This window comes from Salvelinus alpinus, chromosome 8 (assembly GCF_045679555.1).
Source record: "Salvelinus alpinus chromosome 8, SLU_Salpinus.1, whole genome shotgun sequence".
Classification (NCBI taxonomy): domain Eukaryota; kingdom Metazoa; phylum Chordata; class Actinopteri; order Salmoniformes; family Salmonidae; genus Salvelinus; species Salvelinus alpinus.
This window is the reverse complement of record NC_092093.1, coordinates 18,371,491-18,387,292: the sequence shown is the minus strand read 5'-3', so window position 1 is coordinate 18,387,292 and position 15,802 is coordinate 18,371,491. Positions and strand designations below refer to the sequence as shown.

Sequence of the window (15,802 nt, the reverse complement as noted above, 5' to 3'; positions counted from 1 at the left end):
GGCGGTCCAACTTTTCCAAGTCAAGGTAAGCTTTTGATTTTATTAATTTATTGCCACTGGGGCCAGCTTGCTAACTGTACACTCTACTGCATTATTGTAGAGGGTTTATTAACACGTTATTTCTAGTAGCTATATTGACTGACCTTAGCTAATATAATGACAATGATGTAGGCTGTGTAGCGGTTAGCGGTTATGATATGAAGGTTTGGCTTGGAAGGGTTTTGTCGCCTGGTCACAGACAGCTGATGTGTTCTGCACTGGATCCCACAAGCGAAGGGAAAAGGTGAGAGGAGGAGAGTGTTGATGTGAGAAGGAATTAACAAGCAAAGTGATCATGCTGTTTGTTTATGGCTACGAGGAAATTGACCTGTATTTGCATGTGATCAGGGGTTTATTCATTCTAGTATCATGTAGTAGCCTAAACGTATCAATGTTACACTGAGCTGGGTGACTGGAATATGAATGACAGTCATCCAAGTAAACGGCACCGATCGCCACTTGAATATGAGCACATTAATGCCATATCCCTGCATCACTAATACAGACTCTCATACATGTGAAGAAGGACTTCAACTGCTGGTGAGCTGGATTCTCACCAAGGTGTCAGAAACTAGATAAAAACATGACCACGTTGAGGAAGTGATGCTATAGTGGTGAGTAGAGATGCTGCTGTACGGTGAGAAACTCATAGTGCTGAGACACACTGACAGAGGAGAAACTCATAGTGCTGAGACACTCTGACAGAGGAGAAACTTGTAGTGCTGAGACACTCTGACAGAGGAGAAACTTGTAGCGCTGAGACACTCTGACAGAGGAGAAACTTGTAGCGCTGAGACACTCTGACAGAGGAGAAACTCATAGTGCTGAGACACTCTGACAGAGGAGAAACTTGTAGTGCTGAGACCCTCTGACAGAGGAGAGACTTGTAGTGCTGAGACACTCTGACAGAGGAGAGACTTGTAGTGCTGAGACACTCTGACAGAGGAGAAACTTGTAGTGCTGAGACACTCTGACAGAGGAGAAACTTGTAGCGCTGAGACACTCTGACAGAGGAGAAACTTGTAGTGCTGAGACACTCTGACAGAGGAGAAACTTGTAGTGCTGAGACACTCTGACAGAGGAGAAACTCATAGTGCTGAGACACTCTGACAGAGGAGAAACTTGTAGTGCTGAGACACTCTGACAGAGGAGAAACTTGTAGTGCTGAGACACTCTGACAGAGGAGAAACTTGTAGTGCTGAGACACTCTGACAGAGGAGAAACTTGTAGTGCTGAGACACTCTGACAGAGGAGAAACTTGTAGAGCTGAGACACTCTGACAGAGGAGAAACTTGTAGAGCTGAGACACTCTGACAGAGGAGAAACTTGTAGAGCTGAGACACTCTGACAGAGGAGAAACTTGTAGCGCTGAGACACTCTGACAGAGGAGAAACTTGTAGTGCTGAGACACTCTGACAGAGGAGAAACTTGTAGTGCTGAGACACTCTGACAGAGGAGAGACAGAAACAGAGGAGAGAGAGAGAGGATCATGGCTGACGTCCATCATTCATTTTTGGGACTGCTTGTGACCGTTTTGTACCTGCTAACAGGTAAGACAGAGGAGAGAGAGTAAGAATATGTCATTAGAGATCATAAAACACATTTATTTCACACGGCCAAACTAGTTCAGTTTACATTTTACTAATATTATGATGACATTTCTGTTGTGTATCTGTTTACTCTTATCTTCACTATTGTATATTAGACAGTATATTACACTATTATTCACACTGAAGAATATCAATAAGAATACCTATGAAATATAATGTAATCTGTATTACCAGTTAATAATTATCTGATGTCATACTCCTTCCAGGTGTCAGAGGAGAAACTATGTTCCCCAGAGTGAAAATAATGACCTGATATTATGTTCTTGTCAGGTGTCAGTGGAGAAACTGTCCCCCATATCACCACAAGGAAATTACGCTATGGTGATAGAGAAACTTCCCTCTTGGCACACACTGGATGAATCAACATTGTTTCCACAATATTTCAACAAAATTGCGTTGAACCAATGTGGAATAGACATTGAATTGACATATGTGCCCAGTGAGTTGTGTATGGTGAGAAACTTGTTGTGCAGAGACACTCTGACAGAGAGAGAAGCAAAGGAGAGAGTGAGGGAGAGGACAATGGTTAAAATGGCTGTTTTGGGACTGCTTGGGTCCCTTTTATATCTGCTAACAGGTGAGACCAGTGCGATATTTAGAGAATAATATGCAAACTATCCATCTCAGAAAACAATATATATATTTATATTGTATAATTTCTTTGGTTGAGTAAACATTTTTGTTGTGACATTCGGTGGATATGGTGACTCCATTTATGTGAAAAGCATACCTTTTAAGTATATTAATGGTCGCCATCTCTATTCTAATCTGTATTCAAAATAATGACCTGATATTATGTTCTTGTCAGGTGTCAGTGGAGAAACTCTCTCTATGTTCTCCAGAGAGGGAGATGATGTCAGTCTGCCGTGTAACAATGTGGTTAATCCAGACTGTTCCTCAACTATATGGAACTATGACAGAGATGCATCTACTGGTACTATTGAAGTAGTTGAATTTGGGAAGATCAAAGTTGAGAAGACAGAGAGTGTCACGAATCCCGCTTCCTGAGTCTGGGTTTGCCTGTGTGTCTGTCCTGGAGTGTGTTTCAGGTGTCCTGGAACGCACCCTGTCTGGTTGCCGGGCGAATTAGCTCATTGGGAGATTGGTTTCACCCGCACCTGTTTCCCGTCAGTAATCTGCACACCTGTCCTGATCATCATCTCTACCCTTCAAAAGCTCTGACCTGACTTCCATTCCCTGCCGGATCGTTAGCCATGAATAGTATGTTGTGCCTGAGTACCAGACTCCAGTTGGATAGAATTTGTTTTGTTGTTTTCATTTACGTATTGCTTGCCTTGAACTTACCTCCGTTTGTTTTGTCTTCAGTTACTCACCTGGATCATTCACTCCATTCCCGCCTGGTTGACAGAGGATTCTGCTACTACATTGGATTCACCTATTTCCTCTCATCTACTCACCACCGCTGCCCGTTACGCCATCTGGATATATCCACCTTTTCACATTTCACTGTAAATAAATACTCACCTTCTTCCTACGCTCCTTGTCCTGGTCTGCTTCTGGGTTCGATCTTGAAAGAGCGTGACAGAACGATCCGGCCAGTAATGAACCCAGCGGACCTGGACTCCGTTTGCCATGCCATTACCCTGCAGGAGAAGGAATTGGGACAACACCATACGGCGCTACAGGAGATAGCGAGTTCGATCCAGAATTTATCTGCTAGCTTGACACAAGTCCAGGATCAGCTCAGTTTGCAGGTGATTCATTCAATACCGGTTTCACCCATCTCACCTGCCGTGTCTGAAGCGGTTCCATTTCGTGAACCCAAGGTACCGACGCCTGATAAATATGAAGGGGATTTGGGAAAGTGCCGTTCGTTTCTTATGCAGTGTGGGTTAGTGTTTGATCTACAGCCCCATTCTTACGCCACTGACAAGGCTAGGATAGCCTTTGTTATTGAACTGTTGCGTGGAAGAGCTCTGGAATGGGTTTCAGCCGTTTGGGAACGACAGGGAACCTGCACGGTTTCATATCAGGAGTTCACGGGAGAGATGAGGAAGCTTTTTGATCATCCAGTCCGAGGTAAGGACGCAGCTAAACGTTTGTTCTCTCTTCGCCAAGGAGATCGCAGTGTGGCAGATTTTATGATTGAGTTCAGGACATTGGCTGTGGAGAGTGGTTGGAATGAGGAGTCACTACAAGCGGTTTTTTACAAGGGGTTGTCAGATGAACTTAAGGATGAGCTGATTTCTTATCCAGAGCCTAGTGACTTAGACAGCTTGGTCGCTTTATCTATTCGGGTTGATAATAGAGTCCGAGAGAGAAGGAGGGATAAGCAGTGGGGTCTATCCAATCAATCTGTAACTCGGTTACCATTCGGTTCAGGAGGTGAACCAGGACGTATTGATCGTTATTCTCCACAAGGGATTAGTGGAGGAGTCTTGCCACCAGATTCTGAACCAATGCAAGTGGGGCGACACGGGCTAACTAAGGAGGAGCGCCAAAGTAGACGTGAGACCAATAGCTCTTTCTACTGTGGTAGATCGGGACATTACAACTCCGCTTGTCCACAGCGCCCGTTAAACTGCCCGGCTCGCTAAATTTGGGAGGAATTTTAGCGAGCCAAGTTCAATCTCTCAAGGATCTTGTCAGACCCCGTTTTCCTGCGACCCTTATGAATAAGGATCAGAGTTTTGACCTGAACGCTTTTATCGATTCAGGTGCCGATGGCAACTTTATGGATGCCGACTTGGTGGAACAGCTGGGGCTTTCCAAGGAGCAATTGCCGGAAGCCATTGAAGCAACCACTCTGAACGGCAGTAGTCTGGCACGGATCACTATGAGGACTGAACCGGTTAAGATGTTGGTGTCGGGAAATCATTCAGAGTTTATCTCTTTCTTCATTTTGTCCTCGCCCCATGTTCCTCTGGTTCTTGGTTACCCCTGGCTGAAGGAACACAATCCCTCGTTTGATTGGGTGACAGGGAAGGTAACTAGTTGGAGCATTGAGTGTCATGCTAACTGCCTTAGGACTGCCTGTTCTCCTGCTGTTTCCAGTCAGGTCAGTGACTCTGCTCCTCCTGATTTGTCCCTGGTTCCAGAAACATATCACGAGTTGGGTGAGGTATTCAGTAAACAGAAGGCTCTGTCTCTTCCTCCCCACCGACCTTATGATTGTGCGATTAATCTGTTTCCTGGATCTGCCTTTCCCAAGGGACGGTTATACAGTATCTCTCGACCGGAACGTGAGGCCTTGGAGACCTACATCAAGGAGTCTCTAGCTACAGGTCTCATTCGGCCATCGTCATCACCTTTGGGAGCAGGATTTTTTTTTGTGAGCAAGAAGGATGGTTCTCTTCGACCGTGTATTGATTATCGGGGTTTGAATGAGATTACGGTTAAGAACAAGTATCCCCTGCCCTTGATGAGCTCGGCTTTCGATTCCTTACAGGGTGCTACGGTTTTTACGAAGCTTGATTTACGTAATGCTTATCATTTGGTTCGGATCAAGGAGGGGGACGAGTGGTTGACTGGGTTCAATACTCCGATGGGACATTTTGAGTACCAGGTGATGCCGTTTGGATTGACCAACGCTCCGGCGGTGTTCCAAAGTATGGTGAATGACGTTTTGAGAGATATGATTGGGATTTTTGTGTTCGTTTACCTGGATGATATCCTCATCTTCTCTAAGGAGCTTTCTAGCCACGTTCTGCATGTCAAGCAGGTCCTGCAGCGGTTATTGGAGAACCGTCTGTTCGTGAAGGCGGAGAAGTGTGATTTTCACGCCCATACAACGTCCTTCCTCGGGTACATCATATCCAGGGGAGAAATCAAGATGGACCAAGAGAAGGTTCGGGCGGTTCGGGATTGGGTCCAGCCCGGTACAAGATTGCAGCTCCAGAGATTCCTGGGGTTTGCGAATTTTTATCGGAGGTTTATCCGTGACTACAGCCGGGTGGCTGCACCTTTAACTGCCCTGACGTCTTGCACCAGAAAGTTCTGTTGGACTCCTGAGGCAGACCGAGCATTTCTGGACTTGAAGAGCCGATTCACCAACGCCCCGATTCTCTCTCAACCTGACACTTCCCGTCAGTTCGTTGTGGAAGTGGATGCTTCTGATGTGGGTGTGGGCGCCATCCTGTCCCAGCGTAGCTCCACTGACGGTAAACTCCATCCCTGCGCTTTCTACTCTGGTCGTCTTTCTCCAGCTGAAAGAAACTACGATGTGGGTAACCGGGAGCTTCTCGCTGTGAAGCTTGCCTTGGAGGAGTGGCGGCACTGGTTGGAGGGAGCGGAGCAACCATTTGTGGTCTGGACTGACCACAAGAATCTGGCTTACGTACAATCGGCTAAACGTCTCAACGCCCGTCAGGCTAGGTGGGCCTTGTTTTTTGGACGTTTCAATTTTTCCCTGACATTCCGACCTGGGTCTAAGAACGGGAAGGCGGACGCCCTGTCCCGGATGTTCTCTAAGACGGAGGAGAGTGGGGTTAAGACTGAGACGATTCTTCCCCAGAATGTTGTCGTGGGAGCCGTTACATGGAGGATAGAGGAGGATGTGATGGTGGCCCTTCGGACGCAGCCCGGCCCCGGTAACGGTCCACCCGGTCGGTTGTTCGTACCCGAGTCGGTCCGTTCTGCTGTCCTTCAGTGGTCCCACGCCAGCAAGATAGCTTGTCACCCTGGCGTTGCTCGGACTATGGCACTACTGCGCAGACGTTTTTGGTGGCCTGCCATGGGAGAAGATACCCGGAGGTTTGTTGCCGCATGTCCTGTTTGTGCCCAGAACAAGAGTACCAATCGGCCCAGCTCTGGGCTTCTTCATCCCCTACCTATTCCTCGGCGACCTTGGTCGCATCTGGCTCTGGATTTTGTCACGGGATTGCCCCCTTCTGTTGGGAACACGGTCATTCTGACCATTGTGGACAGATTCAGCAAGTTTGCTCATTTTGTTCCTCTCTCCAAGCTTCCATCGGCTACGGAGACGTCCGAGATCCTGGTCAGGGAGGTTTTCAGGGTTCACGGATTGCCCAGTGACATTGTGTCTGACCGTGGTCCTCAGTTTACCTCTGCTGTCTGGAAATCCTTCTGTTTGGCCATTGGAGCTACAGTCAGTCTCACTTCTGGATTTCACCCACAATCTAATGGTCAAGCGGAGAGAGCCAACCAGAAGATGGAGTCCACGCTGCGTTGTCTTGTCTCCTCTGATCCCACCTCTTGGTCATCTCAATTACCCTGGGTTGAGTATGCCCATAATACCCTTCCTTCATCTGCCACTGGGATGTCCCCCTTCCAATGCCTTTACGGATACCAACCTCCTTTGTTTCCTTCTCAGGAGAGGGATCTCTCGGTTCCTTCTGTCCAGACCCATATTCGTCGTTGCCACCGGACCTGGCATCGGGCCAGGAAGGCTCTCCTTAGAGTTCCTGACCGGTATCAGATACAGGCGAACCGTCGCCGTATTCCTGCCCCAGCTTATACGGTTGGAGATAAGGTTTGGTTGGCTACACGGGATCTTCCTCTACGGACGGAGTCAAGGAAGTTGTCACCTAAGTTCATTGGTCCGTTTGTAGTGGAGAGAATCATAAATCCTGTGGTGGTTCGACTCAAGTTGCCTGCAACACTTAGAGTGCATCCCACTTTTCATGTCTCCTGTCTCAAGCCGGTTCACCTCAGTCCTCTGTTGCCTCCTCCTCCTCGTCCTCCTCCTCCTCGGATGATCGGAGGTGGTCCTGTCTACACGGTGCGCCGCATCATGGACTCCAGACGGCGGGGTCGAGGGTACCAGTTTCTAGTGGACTGGGAAGGATATGGTCCAGAGGAGAGGAGTTGGATTCCTCGGCGACAGATTCTGGATGACGACCTGATTCGTGACTTCTACCGCCTCCATCCTGGCGCTCCAGGTAGTCCGCCCGGTGGCGTTCGTCGGAGGGGGGGTACTGTCACGAATCCCGCTTCCTGAGTCTGGGTTTGCCTGTGTGTCTGTCCTGGAGTGTGTTTCAGGTGTCCTGGAACGCACCCTGTCTGGTTGCCGGGCGAATTAGCTCATTGGGAGATTGGTTTCACCCGCACCTGTTTCCCGTCAGTAATCTGCACACCTGTCCTGATCATCATCTCTACCCTTCAAAAGCTCTGACCTGACTTCCATTCCCTGCCGGATCGTTAGCCATGAATAGTATGTTGTGCCTGAGTACCAGACTCCAGTTGGATAGAATTTGTTTTGTTGTTTTCATTTACGTATTGCTTGCCTTGAACTTACCTCCGTTTGTTTTGTCTTCAGTTACTCACCTGGATCATTCACTCCATTCCCGCCTGGTTGACAGAGGATTCTGCTACTACATTGGATTCACCTATTTCCTCTCATCTACTCACCACCGCTGCCCGTTACGCCATCTGGATATATCTACCTTTTCACATTTCACTGTAAATAAATACTCACCTTCTTCCTACGCTCCTTGTCCTGGTCTGCTTCTGGGTTCGATCTTGAAAGAGCGTGACAGAGAGAGCAGACAGACTGAGTGTGGGGTCTGACTGTTCTCTACGTGTTAGTGATGTCAGAGCTGAGGATGCTGGACTCTACACTTGTCGACAATACCTTACAGAGACTGGACCACCACAAAGAGAGGATGCTCATGTTCTTCTGTCTGTTCTAACTAGTGAGTATTACTGTTTAAATGTCACTGTGTACAAGTGTGGTGTTAATTATCATATGCTATGTGAAAACAACCAACAAGTACTGTATACCTTTGTCTCTTTCTCAGTCTCCTCTACCCCACCAGTGACAGATCTGAAGCCTAATGTAGATATGACGTTACGGTGTTCTCTGCTCACCTTTATGGGACATGAAAGGTGCAACTCAGGAGTTAGTCTCAGCTGGGTGCCTGAAACAGGTACTAATGTCCAGGTCACACAGCATTCTCCCTGTGACATCACTCTGACTGTGACACTCCAGAGGGAGGACAACAACAGGAAGTGGACGTGCACGCTGACTGAAAAGGGAAACGTGAAGATCTCCATTGACTTCACCTCCACATTCTCAGGTATGTGTTCTTGTTATGCTCCTAGAATATGAATAAGTTCACAAGATCTGTGATGATATTAAAGTTGAATATCAAACCTGATTCATTCTCCTGATATAATATTAGTGATTAATGATTAATTTGATATGAAACCTACTGCTGTGTCTGATGATGATGATGATGATGGGGTTATTTAAATACACTAAAAGAGGATGTTCTTCTCCTACTGAATTAGATATTAAAGACAAGACCACTGATAGTGATGATGTCATCTCTACTGTCCCAGGTTAAATAGTCCCATCTGTATGATGTGTGAACTGGGTCCTGGGTACTGTGTTTTCCCATGCTGTGTCAGGGTTTGAGACTGGGTCCAGAAAGACACTTGATTTGATGTTTCCAGACAGTTCTGATGTAACTACTCTAATTCCCATCAAGACAACCAGCAGTACTCCACAACAGTATAAGACTGGTCATGTAAAAACAGCCCCAAACATATTGATAGGAAGTACTGCTTGTCTAGTGCTCTAGAGAATGGAGTAGAGAAAGATGTAACAGATTGCAGTAAACAACTCTATAGGCAACACAGAGTCAGTGGATCCATACTGTACTGTGATGTCACCATTATTCACCAATGACAAGTGGTCACTCTGTGTTCCACTACTGTAGGACGACCCACACCCCAAAGTGACATTTCTCTCTCTCTCGTGAAACCGTTACTTGTATTTAGAATTCCAATCTCATGACAACTATTTCATCTTAGTCAACTAAACGACTAATAATTGTTGCACATGGTTCAACCATATTCTCTTGCATATTACTTTTTATCATGTGGAGTCAGATATACATTTTAATAGGCTAATTTCATGGTCTAATTACAAGTAGCGTTTGATGTATATATAATATACTGTATATACACTATTGAAATATGTCTGTCCACTACACTACTATCCAGGAAGTACAGCTTCTACTGCAAGACCAGCCTTGTCAACCCCATCTTCTGCTGGTATTGTATTTAACACTGTTTCCCTTCTCAGTTCTATGGTAGACAGTATGAGTGGTACAGCATGGGGCCAAAGTCAGATGTACTACCTTGGTCAACACAAAGCAGGCATTTGTACATGAAACTAAACTTTCATGTTCCATTTTATAACTTGACTGTGGTGCCGTTCACACTTCTCACTTCCTGTATGAATTTCTGCTTCTCTGTGATGCCAAATACCAACACTCCAGGTTTAAGGTGTTATATAACCTTTCAATTATTTAGTGGATGGTGTGAACAATCATAATCCATTACACACAAATTAAAATGCTGAATTAGATCTTTGTTGTTCAGACAGAGACGAAGTTGTAGAGGTGTTTGGCTGATGGATATTGGTCTTAAAACTTTACTTTAAATCAATCTAAATGATTGACTGTGTTTAATCACTGTCTGTCTCATTGTCCAGGTACCAGTAATGTTGTTAAGTTGCCCATCAGTCACATCATGCTCTTTGTGACACTGACCATCATGGCTGCCATAGTCACTATTCACACAAGGAGGAACCGCCCACCCAAGGCTCTGCCCCCACAAGCAGGTGAGACTCACAGGCATTGGTCCAGTTCCATTTAGGTTCCTAACTCCTCCCACAACATCAGAGTTCACAGATCTGATAGGACTGTATAGACCTAAACATTATGAATGGTTCCATCAATCTATAGAACACATGGAACAAACAACACATTACATTCACATTCTGATCTTCAGATGTGTGAACTGAAACGGAATCAGGTCATAAATAGTCATTTAATATTCTCATCTTGTTCCTCTAATCCTATTAACTAGTTCATCTTTATGGTCTGCTATAGAATGAATGGTGAGACATGTTGTTTTGTTCTCTGTATAGAAGAAGCCTCTGGTATTGAGGTCCATGTCCTGGAGGAATGACCCCTTGTTCCTCTTCTCCCTGTGCTGGACTAAGACTTTCAAACTGTCTGGAGCTTTATTGATTCAGTAACAGAGGACAGTATAAATGTTTTTAAAGTTGATGTTTATATATTTTAGTGCATAGAGTGGAAGATGTATTAATTCGTAGTTGTGTTCTTATATTATAGTATCTTTTTATACACCTTTATGTAGTAGGGATTCAAATATCAGCAAACCTTGGCTGATGTGTTAAATTTTTTCTGTCCATTGTTAATGACGTCAGCATGGAGAAATTCCTTGGTATTGTTTAATTAATCATTTGTGCCCTAAGCAGACTTAAAATGAGTACAATGCTTCTTCTAAAATGTATATTAATTACTAAAACTGTTTTTAAATAAACTAATAAAAATACAGTATTTCAAACTGCTACAGGTGTTTTTCAGGCTACCCTTCCACAATGTCAGGTAAAGCATGAATACATTGACCTTATTTCATTTACAACCTTCTTCTAGTCAGCAGCAAAGATAGATGTGTCTGTCCTCTTTCTCAAAGCCTACTCAGAATTTCTATGACAAAATAAAGAATTTTAAGCACTTGAAGGCCTTGCTTACCATAGCCACCAGTTCTTCCCGTTGACATTGCAAATGACTTTAGCCTACGTTGCAAATGACTTTAGCCTAGTCACAGACTACTCAATTTATCACCTTTACCTGCAGCAGAGTTTCTTGCCAGGCGTAGTGGTGCTGCCTGTAATCCAAACATCTGGAGGCTGTATCACGCTACGTTAAACAGGTGTCCACATCAAGTTTGGTATCGGTATGACCACCAGGTTGTCTAAGGAGGGGTGCACCGGCCCAGGTCAGAAATGAAGCAGGTCAAAGCCCCTGTCCATTAGTGGTTTAGCGTCTGTGAGAAGATGCTACAGTGCAGCCTTGGCAAGACATTGAAACACAATCTTTGATTTTCATTTAGTTTCAGAATAAATATTCTGCTTCATTGTGGCAGCTGCCTCTTAGTGGAACAAAATGAAAAGATATTCAATACGGAAAGAGAAAACTAGGCTATAGCTTAGCTAGCAGGGTGTAACACAGACGCTGGGAGTCGAGAAGCAAGAAGTAACGATGGTGACAGGTGTGCGCAATAATCACCACACTGGCAACAACGAGCGCCGGAGAGGGGGAGCGGGAGTAAACGTGACACAGGGAGTATATCTCACAGTTGAGAATTACACTGCCTCCTACTGGCGAAGACAGTAAATTACTGAATTAAACCCCAACAGGTAATACAATGTTTTGGACCTCTTTGAAAGGAGTTAATCAGTTCTGACTTACTTTAGTCAAAATCATTTTCGACATGAGTAATGAAGGAAAAAAACTTATCAGCAAAGCTGAAATGTGTTTTTCTAAGAAGCTGCTATTGTGCTACATACTAAAAGAAAATAACAGAGGCATAGGTCATCGCATCTTCACCTTGGACCAACAGAGACAAGACGCACAAGGTCACACCAAAGTAAAGGCTGTAAACAGTGTATAGGAGGGAGAGTGATACCATTACAATATGTTCAGTATAGCTTCACTTACATCAACTCTCTGAGGAGGATTTTTTAGTCTGATTGCAGGATAACAACTGGGTCAAATGATGTTTCATATGAATCATGTTTCAAATTCCATTAGGTTATTGATGCACTAACCTTGTCCTCATTGGTTGGTGGGGTGGAGTGGTTTACTGCATTCAGACCCTTCATACATTAATAACAAAGGTAATGGATTCAAAACAATATAATTATAGTGGAACCTCTTAGTTATCTTCTTGTCAATAGGGGGGCGCCATTTCGACTTTGTAAAAATTTGTTCCCAAATTAAACTGCCTCGTACTCAATTCTTGCTCGTACAATATGCATATTATTATTACTATTGGATAGAAAACACTCTAGTTTCTAAAACCGTTTGAATTATATCTGTGAGTAAAACAGAACTCAAGTTGCAGCTAACTTCCTGTCAGGAAGTGAGAAATCTGAACTCGATGCTCTGTTCCAGGGTCAGTTTATTAAATTGCATGTTATCTATGAGTCGACATGCACTGCATACGATTTCCCCTAGATGTCAGTAAGCAGTGAGAATTGGAATGGTGTTGCTAGGCAGATCTGAGGCCATATAAAGGCTCATGGAACCGGGGGTGCACTCTTTTCAACGTTCGTCATGGCGCAAAGGAGGACCTCAGGATGGCATTCTGAAAAGCTCTCGTTATAGGCCTTAGATATATCCGGCTCTGATTTTATTCGATATAGGTGTTAAAGACATCATAATGTAGTTATTTTAAACCGAGTTATATCAGTTTATATCAGTATATTGCGATTTTCAGATATTTCTTTGTGCTGCGTTATGAAGAGTTGGGCACGTCTGGGCCACATAGCTAATGTTTGCTGCTAATTCCTAAGTTGAAGACGGCAATCTACAACCGAGCAACAATGATTCTGGACAAATGACCACTTGCACAAGATTCTGATGGAAGCTCATCAAAAAGTAAGAACTATTTATGATGTTAATTCGTTGTTCTGTTGAAAATTGTAAAACTATTATTCTGCCATTAATTTCGGTGCGGTCTCGCTTTAGTGCACGCTGTATGTCGTAGTAACGTTAATTTAAAAAATCTAACACAGCGGTTGCATTAATAACTAATGTATCTTTCATTTGCTGTCCAACCTGTATTTTTTAGTCAAGTTTATGATTAGTTATTGATTAGATTAGGTGCCTCTCCCAAGATTTCTCCCGACATTTTGTTGGCAGCTTGGCTACTATTCTCATTGTATAACCACGATTTGTGCCGCTAAATATGCACATTTTCGAACAAACAATATATGTATTGTGTAATATGATGTTATAGGACTGTCATCTGATTAAGTTTTGAGAAGGTTAGTGAAAAAATTAATATCTTTTGCTGGTTTATTCGCTATCGGTAACGTGCATGAATCAATGCTGCTGTGTGGTTGGCTATTGTAGTAAGCTAATATAATGCTAAATTGTGTTTTCGCTGTAAAACACTTAAAGAATCTGAAATATTGGCTGGATTCACAAGATCTTTGTCTTTCATTTGCTGTACGCTGTGTATTTTTCATAAATGTTTTATGATGAGTATTTAGGTAATTCACGTTGCTCTCTGTAGTTATTCTAGTTGCTTGGGTGAGAGTTGTGATGGTGGCTGCAATGTAAAACTATGATTTATACCTGAAATATGCACATTTTTAGAACAAAACATATGCTATACAATAAATATGTTATCAGACTGTCATCTGATGAAGTTGTTTCATGGTTAGTGACTATTTATATCTTTATTTGGTCGAATTTGTGATAGCTACCTATGCAGGAAAAAAATGGTGGGAAAAAAAAGTTGTGTCTTTTGCTATGGTGGTTAGCTAATAGAAATACATATTGTGTCTTCCCTGTAAAACATTTTAAAAATCAGAAATGATGGCTGGATTCACAAGATCTGTATCTTTCATTTGGTGTCTTGGACTTGTGATTTCATGAACATTTTATTATATGATATCCCTGTGGCTTTAGGCTAGGCTATGCTAGTCAGCTTTTTTGATGGGGGGGATCCCGGATCCGGGTTTGTGACTCGTTAGAGGTTATTTTACTACAATAGTATAATACACTAACTGTTTAGTCACAGTGTGTTAATGACATGTTTGTTTATGTTACTCACAATGCTGTTATCAGTTGATTCTCTGAAAAGAACAAATAACAGAATAATTGATACAGTGGAACAACTGTCTCCATGTGTATTACTGTGTTATTATTGCACTCCATTAAAGTCAAAGAAAAATGATGAATGTCAGTATGTACATGTTCTCCTTCTGCGTACTATAAAGACAACACACAACTGCTCCCACAGCCACTCCTACAGTCACAGGGAGGATCTGGTTTAGTGGAAGAGAACCAGCCAGGACCAGAGAGAGGATGAGGTCTAGTTTAGTATGGGACCTGGCAGGACGAGAGAGGGGATGAGGGGTGGTTTAGTATGGGACCAGCCAGGACCAGAGAGAGGATGAGGGGTGGTTTAGTATGGGACCTGGCAGGACCAGAGAGGGGATGAGGGGTGGTTTAGTATGGGACCTGACAGGACCAGAGAGGGGATGAGGGGTGGTTTAGTATGGGACCTGGCAGGACGAGAGAGGGGATGAGGGGTGGTTTAGTATGGGACCTGGCAGGACCAGAGAGGGGATGAGGGGTGGTTTAGTGGGGGACCTGGCAGGACGAGAGAGGGGATGGAGTCTGGTTTAGTGGGGGACTCAACAGGACCAGAGATGGGATGGGGTCTTGTTTAGTTGGGGACCTGACAGGACCAGAGGGGATGGAGGGCTGGTTTAGTGGGGGACCTGACAGGACCAGAGGGGATGGAGGGCTGGTTTAGTTGGGGACCTGACAGGACCAGAGGGGATGGAGGGCTGGTTTAGTGGGGGACCTGACAGGACCAGAGATGGGATGGAGGATCTTGTTTAGTTGGGGACCTGACAGGATCAGAGAGGATGGGGGTATATTTTGTCGAGGAGAACCAGCCAGGACCGGGCAGGGGATAGGGGTCTAGTTTAGTGGAGGAGAACCAGCCAGGACCAAAGAGAGGAAGGGGTCTAGTTTAATGGAGGAGAACCTGCCAGGACCAGATGGGATGGGGGTCTAGTTTAGTGGAGGAGAACCAGACAGGACGAAAGAGAGGAAGGGTTCTGGTTTAGTGGGGGACCTGACAGGACCAGAGAGGGGATGGCAGATCTGGTTTAGTGGGGGACTCAACAGGACCAGAGAGGGGATTGGGTCTGGTTTAGTCGGGGACCTGACAGGACCAGAGAGGGGATGGAGGGCTGATATAGTGGTGGACCTGACAAGACCAGAGAGGGGATGGAGGGCAGGTTTAGTGGGGGACCTGACAGGACCAGAGAGGGGTTGGGGTCTGGTTTAGTTGGGGAAACTGACAGGACCAGAGTGGGGATGGAGGATCTGGTTTAGTGGTGGTCCTGACAGGACCAGAGAGGGGATAGAGGGCTGGTTTAGTGGGGATCTGTCAGGACAAGAGAGGGGATAGAGGGCTGGTTTAGTAGGGAACCTGACAGGACCAGAGAGGGGATAGAGGGCTGGTTTAGTGGGGAACCTGACAGGACCAGAGTGGGGATGGAGGATCTGGTTTAGTGGTGGTCCTGACAGGACCAGAGAGGGGATAGAGGGCTGGTTTAGTGGGGATCTGTCAGGACCAGAGATGGGATGGAGGATCGGGTTTTG

At 44.9% G+C, this 15,802-nt stretch overlaps 1 protein-coding gene across 1 annotated transcript; it reads left to right on the top strand.

Annotated features, from left to right (window-relative positions):
• Positions 1–2,071: 2,071 nt before the first annotated feature.
• Positions 2,072–10,783, top strand: LOC139582221 (uncharacterized). Its single transcript, XM_071412187.1, has 6 exons — positions 2,072–2,226; positions 2,458–2,635; positions 8,112–8,263; positions 8,369–8,647; positions 10,072–10,200; positions 10,510–10,783. The coding sequence occupies exons 1-6, from the start codon at positions 2,100–2,102 to the stop codon at positions 10,548–10,550; spliced, it is 906 nt and encodes a 301-aa protein (XP_071268288.1). The 5' UTR covers positions 2,072–2,099; the 3' UTR covers positions 10,551–10,783.
• The last annotated feature ends 5,019 nt before the right edge of the window (positions 10,784–15,802 follow it).

What these genes read in the sequence shown, in the direction of transcription:
- LOC139582221 (XM_071412187.1), top strand. Translation starts at nt 2,100, where the DNA reads ATGGTGAGAAACTTGTTGTGCAGAGACACTCTGACAGAGAGAGAAGCA. An exon ending in CCTTTTATATCTGCTAACAG is followed by an intron (nt 2,227 to 2,457) that starts GTGAGACCAGTG and finishes TGTTCTTGTCAG; the next exon opens with GTGTCAGTGGAGAAACTCTC. An exon ending in AAAGTTGAGAAGACAGAGAG is followed by an intron (nt 2,636 to 8,111) that starts TGTCACGAATCC and finishes CGTGACAGAGAG; the next exon opens with AGCAGACAGACTGAGTGTGG.